The sequence below is a fragment of the Mobula hypostoma genome, chromosome 2 (assembly GCF_963921235.1).
Source record: "Mobula hypostoma chromosome 2, sMobHyp1.1, whole genome shotgun sequence".
NCBI lineage: Eukaryota > Metazoa > Chordata > Chondrichthyes > Myliobatiformes > Myliobatidae > Mobula > Mobula hypostoma.
Window position 1 is genome coordinate 185,959,817 of NC_086098.1, and position 20,384 is coordinate 185,980,200.

The window sequence follows — 20,384 nt, forward strand, 5'->3', positions numbered from 1 at the left end:
CAATTCTTTTGAAAAAGTGTTTTCTTCATATTATACAACTACTTTATCCCACGCACCATTCGAAGACTAGAACTGCTGGGTGACCTTGTAACTTCAATTGAAGTGCTAACTGACTGTTAAACCAAATAGGAGATCTAACAGATGCCAGATATGACCTTACTTTGATGCCTACCATCTTGGAGCTGTAGATATTGAATTCATAGCCCATTATAACTCAAAGTGGCATAGAAACAATTTGATTCAATGATTTGCTATTTAACATATTCCATGAGAAGTATTTCACCAAAGGGAATAACTAAAGCTCTGATTAAACCAAGCAATGTATCAATATTAAAACCAAATATCATAATATCATATGGTCAGGATTTTGTAAGTTCATAAAACCTAACACTTCATCAAGAAATTACAACAATTTCTAGAGCGAAGACTTGCATTGTAAATCAAAAATGCAAGTCATTAGGTGACTCAATGCTCCTCCACAAGTTGTGCTGATTTACCACCAACCACAGCACAAATCTTAAAATTCCTTATTATCAGACCATCTTTAGCATTAATACTTCAAACCATTTTTTAACACAAGGCAAGTAACATCTTTTAATAGTATATCATGCTTTAACTGCAGCTTTGCAATCTAGGCAATCCTACAATAATTTGTATGAAGTGTAGAACCGTCAAATATTTCAAAACATTAAGAAAATGCTGCAGTTTCTAGTGTATACTTGGCTCTTCATTTTGTAAAACTTGAAAAAAGATGTAAAACTGAGAGTTCTTCAATGAGATTGACTGCTTAATTTTGCTGAAAATTTAAGAATTTCCATGATCTGAGCTTAAGTTAGATACCCGATCTAGATGGAAAGGTTTATAGTCAGCAGGTAATACTACATTCTTTTCAAAGAAAAACACGAATCGTAACAACATCAATATGCTGCCAAAGACTTTTTAATACCAATACTGAACACATGAACTGAAAATCAAAAACTACAGGTAATGGAAAACTGAAATAAAGAGAGAAAATGCTAGAAGCACACATCAGTCCATGTAGCAGCTGTGAAAATAGAAAATGAGTTATTAAGTCAAAGACCCTTCATCTGGACTGGAAAAAGTAAGGAAGCAAGTAGCAGAGAGGGTAGGGGAAAGATGGGTAGGATAAGATGAATCTCTCTGATAATAAGGTGAGCACAGGGCTACTGAGGCAACTGTACTTTTTGTAGAGCCTTCTAGTTGTTGAGATTTATGAGGACAGTTAAGCAGAAAGAAAAACAAAGGGTCATAGAAAAGCTGTGAAATGATGATCAGAAGATGCTGAGACCTCAAAAAACAGATTGCTGGGAATATCAGAGATCAGGAATATCCATGGAGAAAGCAAAACTGGAACTGAAACAGTTCAAGACTCTATAGATAGATATGTCATTGTGGAAGTGTGTCAGGCAATTAGATGCCCAGCTTGCCACATGGAACCCCAACATGGAAGTTGAATATATACAAAGCAACACACACAAAATGCTGGAGGAACTCAGCAGGCCAGGCAGCCTCCATGGATGAGTAAACAGCTGATGTTTTGGGTCGAGACCCTTCATCAGGACTGGAAAGGAAGGGCGAAAGAGTCAGGCTAAGAAGGTGTGGGGGTGTAGGGGAGGAAGAAGTACAAGGAGGTAGGTGATAGGTGAAACTGGGAGATGGGGTGGAATAAAGAGCTGGGAACTTGATTGGTGAAGGAGATATAAGATTGGAGAAAGGGGAATCTGATAGAGGAAGGACAGAAGTCCATGGAAGAAAGGGAAGGGGGTGGAGCACCAGGAGGTGATGGGTAGGCAAGGAGTTAAGAGAGGAAAACGGGAATGGGAATGAAATGGGGGTGGGGGGAGAATTACCAGAAGTTTGAGAAATCAACGTTCATGCCATTAGGTTGGAAGCTATGCAAACGGAATACAAGGCGTTGCTCCTCCAACCTGAGTGTGGCCTTCATCATAGCAGTAGAAGAGGCCACGGACTGACATGTTGGAATGGGAATGGGAAGTAGAACTGAAATGGGAGGCCACTGGAAATCCCACTTTTTTTTTGTGGACGTCACGTAGATGCTTGGCAAAGCAGTCTCCCAATCTACATTGGGTCTCACCGATATACAGGAGGCCACACCAGGAGTACCAGATACAGTAGATTTCCAATAGACTCACAGGTGAATTGTTGGTCACCTGGAAGGACTATTTAGGGCTCTGAATGATAGTGAGGGAGATGTAGGGGTAGGTGTGGCACTTGTTCTGATTGCAAGGATAAGTAGCAGGAGGAAGATTAGTTGGGAGGGGCAAATGGACAAGGGATCATGTAGGGAGTGACCCCTGTGAAAAGTGCGGAAGGTGGGGTGGGAGGGTGAGGGAGGGAAAGATGAGGGTTGGATCCTGGTGGAGATGGCAGAAGTTCCAGAGAATTATGTACTGGACACAGGGGCAAATGGGGTGATAGATGAGAACCCTATCCCTGGTGTGGTGGCTTGAAGATGGGGCAAGAGCGGGTGTGTGCGTAATGGAAGAGATGTGGGTGAAGGCAGCATTGACGTGGAGGAAGGGAAGCACCTTTCTTTGAAGGAGGATGACATCTTATTAATTCTGGAATGAAAAGCCTCATCCTGAGAGCAGATACGGCAGAGAAGGAGGAACTGAGAAAAAGGATGGCATTTTTGCAGGCGACAGGGTCGGAAGAGGTATAGGTTTCGTCTAGATAGCAGCGAGAGTCAGTGGGTTTATAAAAGACATCAGTAGATAAGAGTGTGAATTGAGAAAGGGGAGAGAGGCCAGAAATGGACCAAGTAAATTTGAGGGCAGGGTGGATGTTGAAGGCAAAGTTGATGAAATCGACGAGCTCAGGATTGGTGTAGGAAACAGCGTCTATGCAGTAGTTGATTTAGCATAGGAAGAGTTGGGGAACGATGATGGTGTAGGTTTGAAACACAGACTCTTCCATGTAACCGCCAAAAAGGCAGGCATAGCTGGGACCCATGCAAGTGCCCATGTCTACATCTTTGGTTTGTAGGAAGTGGGAGGAGCTGAAGGAGAAATTACTGAGGGTGAGGACCAGTTCCGCCAGATGGAGGAGAGTGGTTGTGGAGGGGAACTGGTTGGGTCTGTTGTCCAAAAAGAAATGGAGAGCTTTAAGGCCCTCCTGATGGGAGGTGGAGGTGTATAGAGACTGGACATCCAGACTGCAAATGAGATGACTGGGGTCAGGCAACTTAAAGACACTGAAAAGCTCAAGAGCATGTGAAGTGTCACAGATGTAGGTCGGAAGGGACTAAACCAGGGCGAGAAAATACAATCAAGGTATGCAGAACACAAGTTCAGTGGGGCAGGAGCAGGCAGAAAGAATGGTTTCTACCTGGACAGTCAGGTATATGGATTTTGGGAAAGAGGTAGAAATGGAAGGTGCAGAGTGAGAGAACCATGAGGTTGGTGGCAGTGGATGGGAGATCCCCAGGGTCGATAAGGTTGGTGATGGTGAAGGAGACAATGGCCAGATGCTCCTCAGTGGGGTCCTGATCAAGGAATAAGTAGGAGGAATTTTCTGAGAGGAACGCTATCCCTGGTGTGGTGGCGGAAGGATGGGGTGAGGGCAGATGTGCGCAAAATGGAAGAGACGTGGGTGAGAGCAGTGTTGATGGTAGAGGAAGGGAAGCTCCTTTCTTTGAAGGAGGACATTTCCTTCTACACTCCACGTCTGCTCTCACCCATTCTCCCGTCACCACACCTGGGATAGGGTTCCTTTTGTACTCACCACTCACTAGTACATAATTCTCCTTAACTTCTGCCATTTCCAATGGGATCCCACCACCAAGCAAGTCTGCTGCGGTCATCGACCGTATCAGTTCTCCCGGCATAGCCTCCTGTATATCAGTGACACCCGACATAGATTGGGTGACTAGCCCAGCACCTTTGCTCCATTTGCCACAAAAAACGGGATTTCCTGGTGCCACCCATTTCAAACCAATTTCCTATTCCCATTTCAACATTCAGTCCATGGCCTTCGCTAGTGCCACAATGAGGCCATACTCAGCTTGGAGTAACAATACCTTGTATTCCGCCTAAGTAGCCTCCAACCGATGACATGAGCTTCGATTTCTTGAACTTCTGGTAATTGCACCCCTTTCTCCTTCACCTTTCCTGTTTCCCCTCTCTCATCATATCTCCTTATCAGCCCATTACCTCCCTCTGGTGCTCCTTCCCCCTTCCCTTTCCTCTATGGTCTTCTGTCCTCTCCTTTCAGATTCCCCTTCACTGGCCCTTTCTTTCTTTCTTTCACAAATCAACTTCTTCGCTCTTTACTTCACCCCCTCCCCTTTTCCGGGTTTCACCTGTCACCTTGTACTACCTCCTCTCCAGCCCCACATTCTTACTCAGACTTCCCCCCCTTCCTTTCCAGTCCCGATGAAAGGTCTCAGCCTGAAACGTTGACTGTTTACTCTTTTCCATAGATGCTGCCTGGCCTTCTGAGTTCCTCCAGCAATCTTGTGCATGCTGCTTTGGATGTCCAGCATCTGCAGATTTTCTCTCGACCGAATATATATAAACTTTTCAGCTATAATACAAGATTTCTTAAATGTTATACTGCAGCTGTTTACCACATTTGCTGCCAGCATATTTTACACCTTTTCTTTTGGAATTCAGTGTTACGGGATTTGGTTGGTGCAGAATGGGAAAATTATCATCTCTCTCAACTTAAGAGATAACTAGTATCAGTCATTTCAGGTCATCCACAGAGACCTAGGTGAATAGGTCACAAAGTCTCTTTCTTACCCATTCAAGGTAAAAGATGTTTGCTGAAGAACTGTGTTCTTTGTCAAAACAGATTTGGCATATTCAAGTTGAACATCAGCTGAAGTCAGACTCTGGGACATGACATTCATCACACGCAACTAGCAAAAAAAAAAAAGTGGATATCAAATGGAGTAAAAGCTAACAACATTTTCAGAGTTATCAACACAACTGCAATCAAAGATTCCTTCCAGCTGCCAACAATAATTTGCTGCTTCTTAAAATATATCATAAAGTATATCCTGGAATGGCAGAATTTGAAGCGTTTGCCCAAATTTGTGATAATCTTCTACAAAATTTTCTCATGTTAAATTTGAGCAGAAATTATTACTGATTCATGATTTAAGTACAATAATCAGGTACTAGAAGGCAAAAGGACGAGTCCTGTTGCCTATTGTGTATTCACTATTTTACCATCTATGGAAGCGTAACAGAGACAGATTGAAATAAATGAAGCATTTCAGCAAAACTATTAAATATTAATGGAGGTGCAAAACTCCATACAATATTTACCATATTATCACTGAAGATCCAGCGCACACTCACAAATGACAGAAGAAAATATAAAAGCAAAGTGAAGCCAATGCCAACTGGCCCAAGCGATTCCTATCCAATAGTGAGACATGCAGCAGATCTGCAAGGATTTCCAAACATTATCACCCAATCTCACGGCTCTTGGGTTGTAAAAAAAAAATCAGTATTTACTGCATCATTTGGCAGTAAAGATAATAATTATGTATCTTTTTCTCCTGGGTGTGGTTTATAGAATTGAAGGGTGGCACTGCATGCTACATGCCAACAAAATTTCTTCACCTGCCATCTTGGGTACACATGCCATTAGTTCGTAATCCATGCCCTAGGACAATATAAATGCCACTTGTTAAGGGCATAGAAGTTATATTTCCCCTTCATTTTTCAGATGTTATACCACGATTACTTTTGCTTCTATGAAAAATGGTTTGTGTTAATACCTAGAGTAAAAAGCCCTGGAAGTGAATCTGCTCCTGTTGGCTACTATTGGTTTAAGCTAAAGCCAGGTGAATTTTTATGAAACAGGTTATTAGTTCTTACTGTTAAATTTACTATTTTTCCAACTGCCAGAACAGAAGAATTGCAGTTTAAAATATTCTCTTTAAACATAACTTCTTTAGTAACTTGAACAAGTCTAATTCCTTCTCTACATTTATGACATAGAGCTTTGGGGAAAAAAAAGCATCTAAATGATGTCATTTAGCAAAATGAATCTACACACCTTAAAAATCAATGGAAAAAAAATAGTACAACTTCACAAATTTACTATCTTTTCCATTTCACATGTATTCGTTCTGAAGCACAAAGGGCAATGTTGGTCCTTCAAGTGCCCATAATTCTTTGACCCAAAAAGTGGTTCAAATCCTGAAACACTTTGCCCAAAACATAAACTGTGTATTCTTCTCCCTAGGTGCTACTCGACTTGGAGTTCCTCCAGAATTTTGGGTGTGGTCCAAATTTATTACTATTTCCTTTCCAATCACCCTCGATGTTGTTTCAAAATTAGATGAGATGTCAAGGTTCTCACTCAAGATTGGCTCTCACATTTTGCATTATATTGCATGATGCAATAAGATGGGGTAACCTCGTTGCTAAGACGTCAAAAGTATAAATTCCACTGTAATTTTACATTGTTTCTACTGGAGCTGTAATCTTCCTGCCCTAAGTGGAGTTGAAAAGAAATTGATCACATTGTCTTAGAGATGAGCGATTTTAGCATCGAGGTTAGAGTGGAGTAAACTGCAGATAACGCTCTTTGAAACAAGACTATGAATAGAAAATACAAGATCATGATGAGCTTATTGTTACAACACAGTACACCATTTAGTCCAAGCTGAGTAATCCAAAGCCCATTCCTTATCTGTTCATTTCCCTGAATACTAGCTCTCACATACCCATCAACTACTTTTGATTCTTTTGGCCCCTACCCTCAGTAAGGGGTAATGTACAGAGCCAATTATTATACCAGCAGTCCCCCGGGACATGGAGAAAATCTCAACACATACCAGAGACCCAGGTGGACATGGGGAGAACTTGCAATCTTCACAGACATGAGGTCAGGATCAAACCTAAACCCCTAGAGCTGCTAGACAGCTGAACTAAAATCTGCTTCACTGTGCCACCCTATCAAGAAAATAAAAAAAGCTGTTTCCATCAAGGTTCAAGAAAATGCTAAGGGAGTTTGAAAAGGATGTGACATATTAAAGAGTATAGATTGGTGATGATCTGGAACTTTTTACCAATGAGATGACCAAGTCAAACATACCTTTCAAATTGAATTTGAATATTCAGAGTGGGGCTGATTGAATTGCTCTTCAGAGAACATGCAAAGACTGATGTGCCATATGATTTTTGTCTCTGACATTGTGATTCAATAATCAGTCTATTTCTTAAAGAATAAATACATATGCATACACACATATATTACTTATGACTTGCTGAGAGCCTCCAGAATTCTGGGTGTGGTTCAAATTTATTATCACTTCCTTTCCAATCACCCTTGATGTTGTTCCAAAATTAGATGAGATGTCAAAGTTCTCATTCAGGATTAAACTTATGACTGTTTTTAATTTTTTCATACATCAGAAAGATTTAAGGATGTCTCACAACTTTAAAGCTGACAAGCCCAAGAAGCAGGGCTTTCCACTTGCCATTGCTATCAGGGTGCTTAGGTGGGACTACATCAGCGCAGACTTGAGTGCAAAGCTAGGTCAGTAAGATTCCGCCCCGAAGTGAAATTAAATTGTTTAGACCAAATTAGAACATTCATTTGTATCATCTGACAAAGTATCTTATTTTTTCCTCATTCAGACCCATCTTATCAAATACTTGTTTGATTACTGTATGATGAAACTGCAATAGTTAATGGCTATCTGGCTCAGGTCATAAACGCAAATTGCTGTTACAGTATTTCACTCTTGGCACAGTTATATACAAAATGTTGATGGCCAGGTTGCTCCGATCATTAAGGCAACAAAGGTAGTCATTAAATCAGGAAATATAGAAAAAGGAGATTCAAATTTTTTTAACAACTCAGGAAGAAAAATTTTGCTGTTTGGAAAATAAAACTTTTGATATTCATGATGAACTGAGTTAATGCAAAGTAAGCAGATGTAATAGAAATTACCTTCAGATTGGTCTTCTTATGAGAAACAGAGGCTAATCCTTCAGGTACTACAATAACTGGAACGTGATAATGATTCTGGGATAAAGCTGCAGCCGCACAGGCAATGCTGAAAGCCTCCGACAATGTGGCATAATATTTCTTACTGAAAATAGCATTAACCAGTTGAATGACCTGATCCTGAAATTAAAAAAAAAAGTAAAGCAGAATGTTACAAATATACAGTTGTATATAATACATAAAAGCTGACTGGAGATATTTTAGCTTTGCAGTGATACTAGAGGATCAGAAGCAATGAATTCATTTTGTCAATCCATGTCCTCCTCTACTGTTGAGATGAAGCCACACTCAGGTTGGAGGAACAACACCTCATATTCCGTCTGGGTAGCCTCCAACCTGATGGCATGAATATTGATTTCTCTAATTTCCGTTAATGCCCCTCCTCCCTTTCTTATCCATCCCTAATTTTTATTCTCTCCCTTTCCCTCTCACAATAACTCCTTGCCTGGTCTCCATCTTCCTCTGGTGCTCCCCTCTCCCTTTCTTTCTTCCAAGGCCATCCGTCCTATGATACCCCCCCACCCCCTTCTCCAGCCTTGTATCCCTTTTGCCAATCAACTTCCCAGCTCTTGGCTTCATCCTTCCCCCTCCTGTCTTCTCCTATCATTTCGGGTCTTCCCCTCCCCCTCCCAAATCTCTTACTATATCTTTTTTCCGTTAGTCCTGATGAAACGTCTCGACCCGAAATGTTGACTGTATTTCTTCCTATAGATGCTACCTGGCCTGCTGCATTCCACCAGCATTTTGTGTGTGTTGCTTGAATTTCCAGCATCTTCAGATTTTCTCGTGTTTGCATTTTTAAATTCATTTTCTGCATTTCTTTATGTACATCCACATATTTGAACATGATCAGCTAAAACATTCGTGATCATTTAGAATCACAAAGCTTGTGTACAATTTTTAATCTCAAATCAAATACTTAACCCCATAACTCTAAAAATTCTTGAGTTGATCTGTCCATGACACTACTGTAGACATACAAGATGAGGCTGGTTTTCCCCCTATGATTTTGCCTGGGGGCAAAATGGAGGTGAGAGGAGACTGCTAGAGGTCAAAGATAATAAGTGATGAAAAACCACTAGCGATGATGCTTAGATTACAAATGGAAAGATAAAAATGGAATCAAGCAAGCACCATTTCATCAAACTGGATCACATTACAGGCAATCAAAGACAGAGAGGGAAAAGACATTTGAAGTCTGGGAAAGGACATGGCTTTTATAACAAAAGAACGTCAACAGTAAATGTGATCTATTTCTTGGACTACATAAAGCCTTCTGTAATGACTGGAGCTACTGATGACACGTTACTCCTCCTTACACAAAACAAAATGGAGTGGCATGGCAAGGATGCATAATTAAGTTTTTTTTATATAACCATATAACAATTACAGCACGGAAACAGGCCATCTCCGCTCTTCTAGTCCGTGCCGAACTCTTACCCTCACCGACCTCACTTAGTCCCACCGACCTGCACTCAGCCCATAACCCTCTATTCCTTTCCAGTCCATATAGCTGTCCAATTTAACTTCAAATGACAACATTGAACCTGCCTCAACTACTTCTGCTGGAAGCTCGGTCCACACAGCTGCCACTCTCTGAGTAAAGAAGTTCCCCCTCATGTTACCCCTAAACTTTTGCCCTTTAACTCTCAACTCATGTCCTCTTGTTTGAATCTCCCCCACTCTCAATGGAAAAAGCCTATCCACGTCAACTCTATCTATCCCCTCATAATTTTAAATACCTCTATCAAGTCCCCCCTCAACCTTTTACGCTCCAAAGAATAAAGACCCCAACGTTCTTTTAATTGTTAAAGTTAATTTAATACATTATTTGAAAACATACATTTTCCATGTAGGAGTACTTTAAAATAAAATATTTCATAAATCCAGATGTAGGAATCTATTTCTTCTGATTGCCCGTAAAATAAAAATAAAAAGTCTTGCTAAAGCGTCTTGGCCCGAAATGTTGACTATACTCTTTTCCATAGATGCTGCCTGGCCTGCTGAGTTCCTCCAGCATTTTGTGTGTGTTGTTTGGATTTCCAGCATCTGCAGATTTTCTCTTGTTTGAAATAAAAATGGGCAGGGTCTCCACAAAACACTAGTAGAGTACTATTAATTGATTTTTCTATTCAAATGAACTAAGCATTGTTATTCAATATCCCTGTTTCTTATTCACCATGCTTACCTCTTTGATAGCTGGTTCCATTCCAGCATGGTCAGAGAGCTTATAGGCAGCAGCGACAAACATTGCTGTGGTTTCTAACCCTTCCTCAAACTGAAGATAAATACCCCCCAAGTCATCAAGGCGGGCAATCAGATCCTGAAAAGGAAAGAAAAGCAAATTCATGAATCTATTGTAAAGTACCAAATTTAGTTTGGCTTTAAAGAGCCATCTAATATTTAAAAACTTAGAACAGTTGACTCCCAAGTCTACTCGGGTACGTTCACCCTTATGCAATTAAATATTAAAGGCAAATACAGATAAATTTGACCTTGAGTAATCTGAAAAAAATTTAACCGAACTTCTTTGTTAAAGTTATGAAATCATCAAACTCTGCTTCAAAATTGTTTGTCTTTCACTAACCTTGAGGAATAAAGATTGTAATTGGTACTCGGGCTTTTCCTGGTAGCAGCTACGCTCTTAACAAATAACGATAGCAATGTTGATTATTCTGACTTAGCAGGGCCTGGATTTCAGAATGTATTTGATCAATGGTTACATTTGAATTTAGCAGTTTAATTAACAAGACCAAGAAAGTGCTTCAAGGTCTGAACATTTTTCAACCCAGGTTAGAACGCCAGGAATTAGCTCATAAGAAGATTGTTTAAGTCATGACTTTCAAAGCCAATGAAAAAAAAGTTACACGCCACAAAAAAAGGTTACAAGTAGCTAACTAATTTGAATAACCACTGTAAAATGTATTACTTCCTGGTCTATTACTACTTAATTGACATGCCAGTTAAAACCAAAAACAATGCCCTGCTCTATCTTCTGAAAACAAGGAAGATTCACTTAGACATTGAATATGATTTGTGAAAGGTTTAAAAGATAGAGTAAATTTTAGTTAAATATCAAGAAATGTGAAAACACTGAGGGAATGGTTGACCTAGGCTTCATCTACAAGAACAAAAGAAAACTGCTTGAAAAGGTATACAAATTATAAAATACAATAGACACATGTTAACAACAAAATGCACCACAAAAATGATTGACCTTTAACGGAATCATATTAAACTTAGGGGAATAAAAATGCTTGAACTTAATTTTACTACAAAATTTAGTGATATAGTTTTGAAACCGTGGCTTCTCCTTGCATATAGAAAGCAGGAAAAGAATCAGAATTTCATAATTAAATAACCTGCCATTTTAACAGAAAGTCGAAGCTTGACCTTTAAGCATCCAGGATGGGTATAGGGTTCAAGAGTTTAAGTGACATAAGGTATAATTCTGCTGCAGGTGATTTATTTGCATGTACACTACTGATTTAATTTACAATTTCAAATACATTTAAAAGGGAAAAATAAAGGTTGGCATTTATAGCCTTAAGTACAAAATGGTCAACAAAATACACAAGGTCATATACAAAATAACAGAGCTATTGCTGAACAATTAGTATTCTTTAGAACAAATATGAGGCCTGGTTTTCAAGTGAACTTCAGGTATAAAAGTTAACATTATCTCAAAGGGTCATGTAATACAATAAAAGTCCATTCACATTACAAATCAAGAACTACCGTTTAAAATTGTATTTTCATTACTTTTCCTACAGGTAAAATGTTTCCTACTAAAATAACTAACTTGCCAAAATCCAAACCACCCAAGTCACTTCATTGTACCCAAAAGTTGTATCAACATTTTCCTTATAGAATATCAGTTTAGAACTTTAAAAATTTCCCTTGTTTATTTTGACTGTTTAGTTTTTTATTTTTTTACCTCAATCTCCTCCATAATGCTCTTCAGATTAGCCTGCTGAGAAAGGTAAGAAGCTGCCAAGAGCGCATGGATAATTCTGTCAAGAGTAAGAACATAGAGCTGTTTAATACTAGGGATGCATATATATACACACAGTATATATACACAAATAAAAAAGGCTAATGATGAATTAAAACTGGGTTACATTATAATCAATTTGAACCACCACACAAATGCAACACTATTTCACCTTATTGTCTATCTACAATGCACTTTCTCTGTAACCGTAATAAATTATGTTGCATTGTTATTGTTTTCCCTTGTACTACCTCAATGATCAAGGGATGAAATGATCTATACAGACGGGATGCAAAATGAAGTTTTATACAGTATCTCAGTTCACTGTACAATAATAAACAAATTTTCTGTACTTTAGGAAAACTTAAAAAAGGGGCCGGCTGGTGGCGTAATGACATTGGTGCCGGACCAGGGAGTGGAGGTTCCTGGGTTCAAAACCAGTCGGGTCCGCTCCCAAGTACGCTTTCCATCCGCGCCTGGTTGAGTATCGAGATCACAACTCGAACTCGTAAAATAAAGGGAAAATACTGTGAAAATGTCTGCGTGAGGAGTGGCACGCCACACAGTCTCTCTCGTTCCACACCTTGTAAAAAAAAGCCATGAAAAAGACATCATCACAGACGCATGCAGGCACAGACTCGCATGCACGCAGGCACATGGCAAAAAAAAACTAAAAAAAAGATCAGAGAAAACTTCATTTTCCACCATCATCCTAGTAGTGGTGTACATTCCACAGGTAAAGATCAGGCAGTCTCTGGAGGAGCTCAGCAATGTACAGTTGCAAGAGAAAAGTTGGTGAACCTTTTGCAATTACCTAGTTTTCTGCATTAATTACTCATAAAATCTTCATCTAAGTTGCAATAATTGACAAACAATATCTGCCTAAACTAATAACACACAACCAATTGTACTTCTTCTCGTCAATACTGGTAAAACCACTTAAACATTCACAGTCTAGGTCCACAAAAGTATGTAAACCTCTGAGGTAATGCCTTCTACAAAAGCTATTTGGAGTCAGGTGTTCCAATTAATGAGATGAGATTGGAGGTGTGTGTTGTAGAGGTGCCAGGCCCTATAAAGCAGACACACAAAGTCAGGTTACTGACAGAGCCAGCTCTTCTCAGGAAAGATCTGCTTATGTGCACCATGCCTAAATCAAAACAACTTTCAGAGGATCTTAGAAGTATTGTAGAGATGCATGAAGCTGGAAAAGGCTACAACAGCATTTCTAAAGAGCTGAGTGCTCATCAGTCCACAATAAGATAAAATTTTCTACAAGTGGAGGAAATTCAGTAGAAATGCTACTCTCCCTAGGAATGGGTGTCCTGCAAAGATCACCCCAACAGCACAACCTGCAGTGCTGAAGGAGGTGAAAAAGAACCCAAGGGTAACACCAACTGACCTGCATTAATCTCTAAAACTTACTAAAGCCTCTGTTCATGTGTCAACTAAGATAAACACTGAACAAAAATGGTGTTCATGGAAGGACACCACAGAGGGAACCACTGCCTCAAAACAAAATATTGCTGCACATCTCAAGTTTGCAAAAGACCATCTGGTTGTTCCACAATTCTTCTGGGACAATGCTCTGTGCACAGGTGAGATAAAAGTTGAACTTTTTGGCAGAAATGCACACTGCTATGTTTGGAGGAAAAAGGGCACTGCATACCAACACCAAAACCTCATTCCAACTGTGAAGCATGGTGGAAGGAACATCATGGTTTGGGGCTGGTTTGTTGCCTCCTGGCCTGGACAGCTTGCAATCATCAAGAGAATAACGAATTCAAAAGTGTATCAAGGAACATGTCAGAGTCGCGGTCTGTCACCTGAAGCTTAATAGAAATTAGATGGTGCAACAAGACAATGATCTGAAAACACAAGAGTAAATCAACAACAGAATGTTTTACAAAACATGAATTTTCTTTTTAATGACCAAGCCAGCATCCAGACTTTAACCCAAATGAGATGCTGTGGCAAGATATGAAGAGGGCTGTTCATGCAAGGCATCCCTGAAATACTGATGAACTGAAACAGTTTTATATAGAGGAATGGCCTAAAGTTCCTCTATGCCTTTGTGCAAGTCTGATCAGCAGGTACAGGAAGTGTTTGGTGGAATTACTGCTGCGAAAGGAGGTTCTACCAGTTATTAAATACAAGGGTTCACATGCATTTTCCAACCTGAACTCTGAATGATTAAACAATGTGGTCTATAAAGACATGAAAAGTACAACTGTTTGTATGTTATTAGTTTAGGCAGATTGTGTCTATTATTGTGAAGATGAAGAACAGATGACATTTTATGAGTAATTAATCCAGAAAACCAGATAACTGCAAAGTGTTCACATACTTTTTCTTGCAACTCTAAACAGCAGGCATGAAACGGTGCACCCTGATGCCTTCCCTATCACTACAGGAGGTTTCAACCAGGCCAGCTTGAAGAAGTCTCTGTACAACTATCACCAGTTTATCATGTATTGAACCAGGTGAATCAACACACTTGACCACTGCTATACCACCATCAAGAGTGCTTACCTTGCCATCCCTTGCCCACACTTTGGAAAGCCTGATCACCTGGCAGACTTCTACTTCAGCAGAGAATAATGACTGCAGCACCAGTGGTGAGGACTAAGAAGTATGGTCAAGGGAGGCAGAAGAGCACTTACAGGACCGCTTTGAGTCGCTGGTCTGGGAAATATTCAGGGATTCATCTTCCGAGTGTGTATGAATACGCCACAGTTGTCACTGACTTCAACAAACCTGTGAGGATAAACGTGTGCCTTTGAAAAAATACTGGACACACCCAAATCAAAACCCATGAGTGAACCAGGAGATTTGTAATCTGCTGAGGGATAATTCTGTGGCATTCAAGACCTGTGATCCAGAACGATACAAGGAGTCCAGGTACGATATATTGAAGACTATCTTAAGAGCAAAGACACAACTCGATTGAGTCTACAGATGGGATTGGATGCACGTCAGCTCTGGCAAGCTTTGCAGGCCATTACTTCCTACAAAGCAAAACCTAACATCATGAATGGCAGTGATGCTTCACTCTCAGATGATCTCATTGCCTTTTATGCACAATTTGAAAGGGAGATTAAAATTACATCTCTGTGAATCCTTGCAGCATCTGGTGACCCTGTGATCTCTGCCTTGGAGGCCTAAGTCAGAACATTTTTTAAGAGGGTGAACCCTCGCAAGGTGTGAGGCTCTGATGGTATATCAGGTAGGGCTCTGTAAACACCTGCCAACCATTTGGTGGGAGTGTTCATGGACATCTTCAATCTCTCACTGCTGCAGTCAGAGACTTGCACCTGCTTCATAAGGGTAATAATCATACTATCGCCTAAGAGAAGGGTGAGCTGCCTCAACAACTATCATCCAGTGGCACTCACATCTTCTATGATAATGTGCTTTTGAGAGGTTGATCATGGCTAGAATCAACTCCTGCCCAAGCAAGCACCTGGACCCACTGCAATTTGCCCATCGCTATAATAAGTTGACAGTGGATGTAACCTCACTGGCTCTTCACTCGGCCTTCAATCACCTGGACAACAGTAATACTTACATCATGCAGCTGCTTATTGACTGCAACTCAGCCTTCAACACAATCATACTGTCAGTTCTAATCAAGAAGCTCCAACACCTGGGCCTCTGTAACTGGATCTTTGACTTCCTCACAGGGTGACCACACTCTGGGTGGATCGGAAATCGTATCTCCTCCTCACTGACAATCAACACTGGTGTGCCTCAAGGATGTGTGCTTAGCCACTGCTCTACTCTCTCTATAGCAACGACTGTGTGGCTAGGCACAGCTCAAACACCATCTACAAACTTGCCGACGACACAACTACTGCTGATAGAATTTCAGATTGTGACAAGGAGGCATACAGGAGTAAGATAGATCAACCGGTTGAGTGGTGCCACAGCAACAACTCAAAGTCAGTAAACCCAAGGAATTGATTGTGGATTTCAGGAAGGGCAAGTCAAGGGAACACACACCAATCCTCATCGAGGGATCAGAAGTGTAAGGTGTGCGTAGTTTCAAGTTCCTGGATGTTAACACCTCTGAGGATCTATCCTGGGCCCTACATATTGATGCAACTACAAATAATGCATGACAGCGGCTATATTTCATTAGAAGTTTGAGCAGAATCAGTAGATCACCAAAGACACTCGCAAATTTCTACAGATGTACTGTAGAGAGCATTCTAACTGGTTGGATCACTGTCTGGTATGGAGGGGCTACTGCACAGGATCGAAAAAAGCTGCAGGAAGTTGTAAACTCAGCAAGTTCCATCATTTGCAATAGCCTCCCCAGCATCCAGGACACCTTCAAAGGCGATGCCTTAAAAAGGCACCATCCATCAGCTCGGAAATGGCTCTTCTCATTGCTACCATCAAGGAAGTGGTACAGGAGCCTGAAGACACACACTCAACACTTCAGGAACAACAATTTCTTCTCCGCCACAATCAGAATCTGAATAGCCAATAGAACATAGAAATCTACAGCACATTACAGGCACAAAGTTGTGCCGACGATGTAACCTACTCTGGAAACTGCCTAGAATTTCCCTACCACATTGCCCTCTAGTTTTCTAAGCTCCATGTACCTATCTTAAATATAGTCTCTTAAAAGACCCTATTGTACCTGCCTCCACCACCGTCGCTGGCAATGCATTCCATGCATGCACCACTCTCTGTGTGAAAAACTTTCCTTTGACATCACCCTCGTACCTACTTCCAAACACCTTAAAACAATGCCCCTCGTGCCAGTCATTTCAGCCCTGGGAAAAAGCCTCTGCCTATCCACACGATCAATGCCTCTCATCATCTTACACACCTCTATCAGGTTACCTCTCATCCACCATTGCTCCAAGGAGAAAAGGCCAAGTTCACTCAACCTATTCTCATAAAACACACTTCGAATCCAGGCAATCCCCTCTGCACTCTCTATAGTATCCTGCTTGTAGAGAGGTGACCAGAAATGAGCACAGAACTCTAAGTGGGGTTAACTAAGGTCTTATATAGCTGTAACATTACCTCGCGACTCTTGGAACTCAATCCCACTGTTGATGAAAGCCAACCCACCATACACCTTCTGAACAGCACTGTCAACCTGCGCAGCAGCTTTGAGTGTCCTATGGACACAAACCCCAAGATCCCGCTGATCCTCCACACTGCCAACAGTCTTACCATTAATATTATATTCGGTCTTCAAACCAGTTCATTCAGTATTTTTTACCCTCACTTTCTGCACTAGTTATTTATTATTTTATATATACTTATTATTGTAATTTATAGTTTTTAATTACCATGTATTGCAATGTACTGCTGCCACAAAACACCAAATTTCATGTAAGCTGGTAATATTGAATCTGATTCTGATTTAGTGATCCTGTAATTTTGATGTACTAGTAAAGTAAAACTGAAGTAATCACCAGCTGAACAAATCTGCACTGTTACTGTATATCAAAAGGCTGGAAGGCTCCAGAGTTTGTATAGTTTATTATGCTGCTCAATGAGATCACAAAATAACCCCCTCTCATATTTTGTTATTCATTTTTAAATAAACCTCCTTCTCTACTTAAAACCAGATTGCCTGTCTACATTTACCAATATTCTCAGTGTTTGGATAATACAGAAGCAGAATAAACAGTATCTGTTGCTTTTATGCTTCAACAATAAACAGATTCATAACTGTACTGACAGCTCCAGGGGTGCCCAAATGTCTGTCTGCATACACTAAATAAAGTCGGATTATAGGTGATTTAGAAAGCAACAATTGTACTTAATTATACACATCACTCACAGAGCACGAGATAAATGATCATTTCAGTCTGGTTTCAGCTTGTAATCATGAAGCCAACTATTTTTGTTGTTTGACTTGTTGCAATATATAAAAAACTGATTTTGAATAATAATGAAATACCTGTATCAAATTATTAGAATGACAAGTTAGTGTCCTTATACGGTAAGCTGGCAAATGGAGCAAGAGATACTCCCCACTGAATCAAATTTGGGGGAAAAAGGTATTAGAGGTATTTTTTGAATTATTGGGCTTAAAATTCACTGCATTAAACATAGGGACAGCTAGTAATTAAACTTCTCAGGAAAACTAAATGGTAACTAGAAATCAGGGAAATACCATAGGATCAAGCAGCTTTGATTTTCTTTCCAGATCTGCTGGGATATGTAAGTAGCAATTACGTACAAAGCCTGTTTCAAAAACAGTTCCAGATTCTGTACAGTTACACACAGGGCCGTAGTGGAGGACTTTGTCAAATGATGCAAGCTGAATCATCTGCAGCTAAACATCAGGAAGACAAAGGAGATGGTAATGATCTTTAGGAAGACTAAACCTGCACTCCCTGATGGTAAGGACATACAAGTACTGGGGGTGCACCTGGATGACAGACCTGGGTGCAGCACCAACACAGAGGCAGTGTACAAGAAGGGTCAGAGTTGCTTCTACTTTCTGAGCAGACCGAGATCCTTTGGAGTATGCAGGCCTCTCCTTCACATGTTCTACCAGTCTGTAGTCACCAGTACAATCTTCTATGTGGTGGTGTGGCTGGGGCAATGACATCAACACGGGTGATGTCAACAGGCTGGCTCCGTTAGAGGAGTCAGACTGGACACACTGGAGACTGTGGAAGAACAAAGGACCCTATGGAAAATCCTGGCAATTCTGGACAATGTTCCTCACCCTCTGCATACCACCTTGGCTGAACAGAGGAGCACTTTTAGTAATAGACTAAGACAACTGTGCCGCTCCAAACAGCACTATACGAGGTCATTCTTACCCTCGCCCATTAGGCTCTATAATGAGTCAACCTATAGCTGGGGAAGTGATAACATCCTCCTGTTAGACTGTTTGAGGTAACTTATTTTTTTTATTCTTTCTTACCTCTCTTCCAATATTTGTATATGTGTGCACTTGCAATGCTACTGTGACACTGTAATTTCCTTTGGGATCAATATCTATCTTTCTATCTCTAGAACACGGAAAGCACAAGGATACAGGCAGTAGGAGAAAAACTTTTGAGCACAATAACACGCAGGGCCTGTGATACTGAACACAACACCTTGGTCTCTGTGTACAACAAAATTTTGCAGCATTGAACCATCCAAAATTTAAAAAATCCTCAATGGCCTACTGTGCATGAAATGTTTAACGTACTTTTCCAAGCACAAAAGAATTTGCTAAGTGATAGGTCTTTGGCACATAACGTAACTATGGAGGAGGAAGATTAGTAACTGGAGGACACAAATTTAATTGAGAAAAGAACTGGGTGAAATTTGAACAGATACATTGTCACACAGTCAATTGTCATGGACTGATCATCCAAAACAAACGCAAAAGCAGATTCTGCAGCAAACTTCAAAATGAAAAGTGGATATTGTGCTTTTCAATTGGATAAATATCTGAAAAGTAATGAGCAAAGGTGGGAGTAATTACAGTTTACTCTTGAAGATCCTGCACTAATATACTGGGCCAAATAGCCTCCTTCAGCGCCATGTTATCTGCTAAAATAATTAAAGCAATTTTTGAAAATACACAAATGTAGCATTTGTGCATGGTAGGTCGTATCTAACCGATCTTACAGAGCTTTGAGGAGTTTACCAGTAAAGTTGATGGAGGAAAAGCAGTGGACGTTGTCTATATGGACTTCAGCAAGGCCTTTGATAAAAGTCCCACATGAGACACTGGTCCAGGAGGTTCAGTCGCTTGGCACGTAGGATTAAGTAGTAAATAAGATTCAACATTGGCTTAGTGGGAGAAGCTAGAGAGTGGTAATTGTTGACTGCAGGCCTTGGACTACTGGTGTGCCACAAGGATTGGTGCTGGGCCTATTGCTGTTTATCATCTATATTACTGATTTAGGTAATGGGTAAACTAGATCAGCAAATCTGTGGATGACACCAAGATTGGGGGCATAGTGGACAGCGAGGAAGGCCATCAAAGATTGTAATGGTATCTGCAACAGCTGGAGAAATGACAGATGGAATTTAATGCAGACAAAAGTGAGGTGGACAAACCAGGCAGGACTTACATAGTGAATGGTAGGGCACTGAGGAGAGGTAGAACAGAGGGATCTTGGAATACAGGACCATAATTCCTTTGAAAATGGTTCATAAGGAGAGCTTTTGGCACATTGGCCTTCATAAATCAGAGTATTGCGTACAGCAGTTGGGAAGTTATTTAAAAGTTGTACAAGACATTGGTGAGGCCAAATTTAGAATATTACATGTAGTATTGCATCAGGTCACGTACCTACAGGAAAGATTGAAAGAATATGGAGAAAATTAACAAGGATGTTATCAGAACCTGAGGGCATAAATTATAGAGAAAAGTTGAATAGGTTATGAC

At 40.4% G+C, this 20,384-nt stretch overlaps 1 protein-coding gene across 2 annotated transcripts in view; it reads right to left on the reverse strand.

The window, feature by feature from the left end:
* Window positions 1-20,384, reverse strand: part of rpn2 (ribophorin II) — a 74,067-nt gene that overhangs the window by 38,090 nt on the left and 15,593 nt on the right. For both annotated transcript variants that reach the window (XM_063041253.1, XM_063041254.1), the window contains exons 5-8: window positions 11,954-12,029; window positions 10,205-10,339; window positions 7,960-8,136; window positions 4,785-4,903 (exon numbers count right to left, since the gene is read on the reverse strand). In XM_063041253.1, coding sequence (XP_062897323.1) covers window positions 4,785-4,903; window positions 7,960-8,136; window positions 10,205-10,339; window positions 11,954-12,029 — 507 coding nt within the window. The remainder of the gene's footprint in view (window positions 1-4,784; window positions 4,904-7,959; window positions 8,137-10,204; window positions 10,340-11,953; window positions 12,030-20,384) is intronic.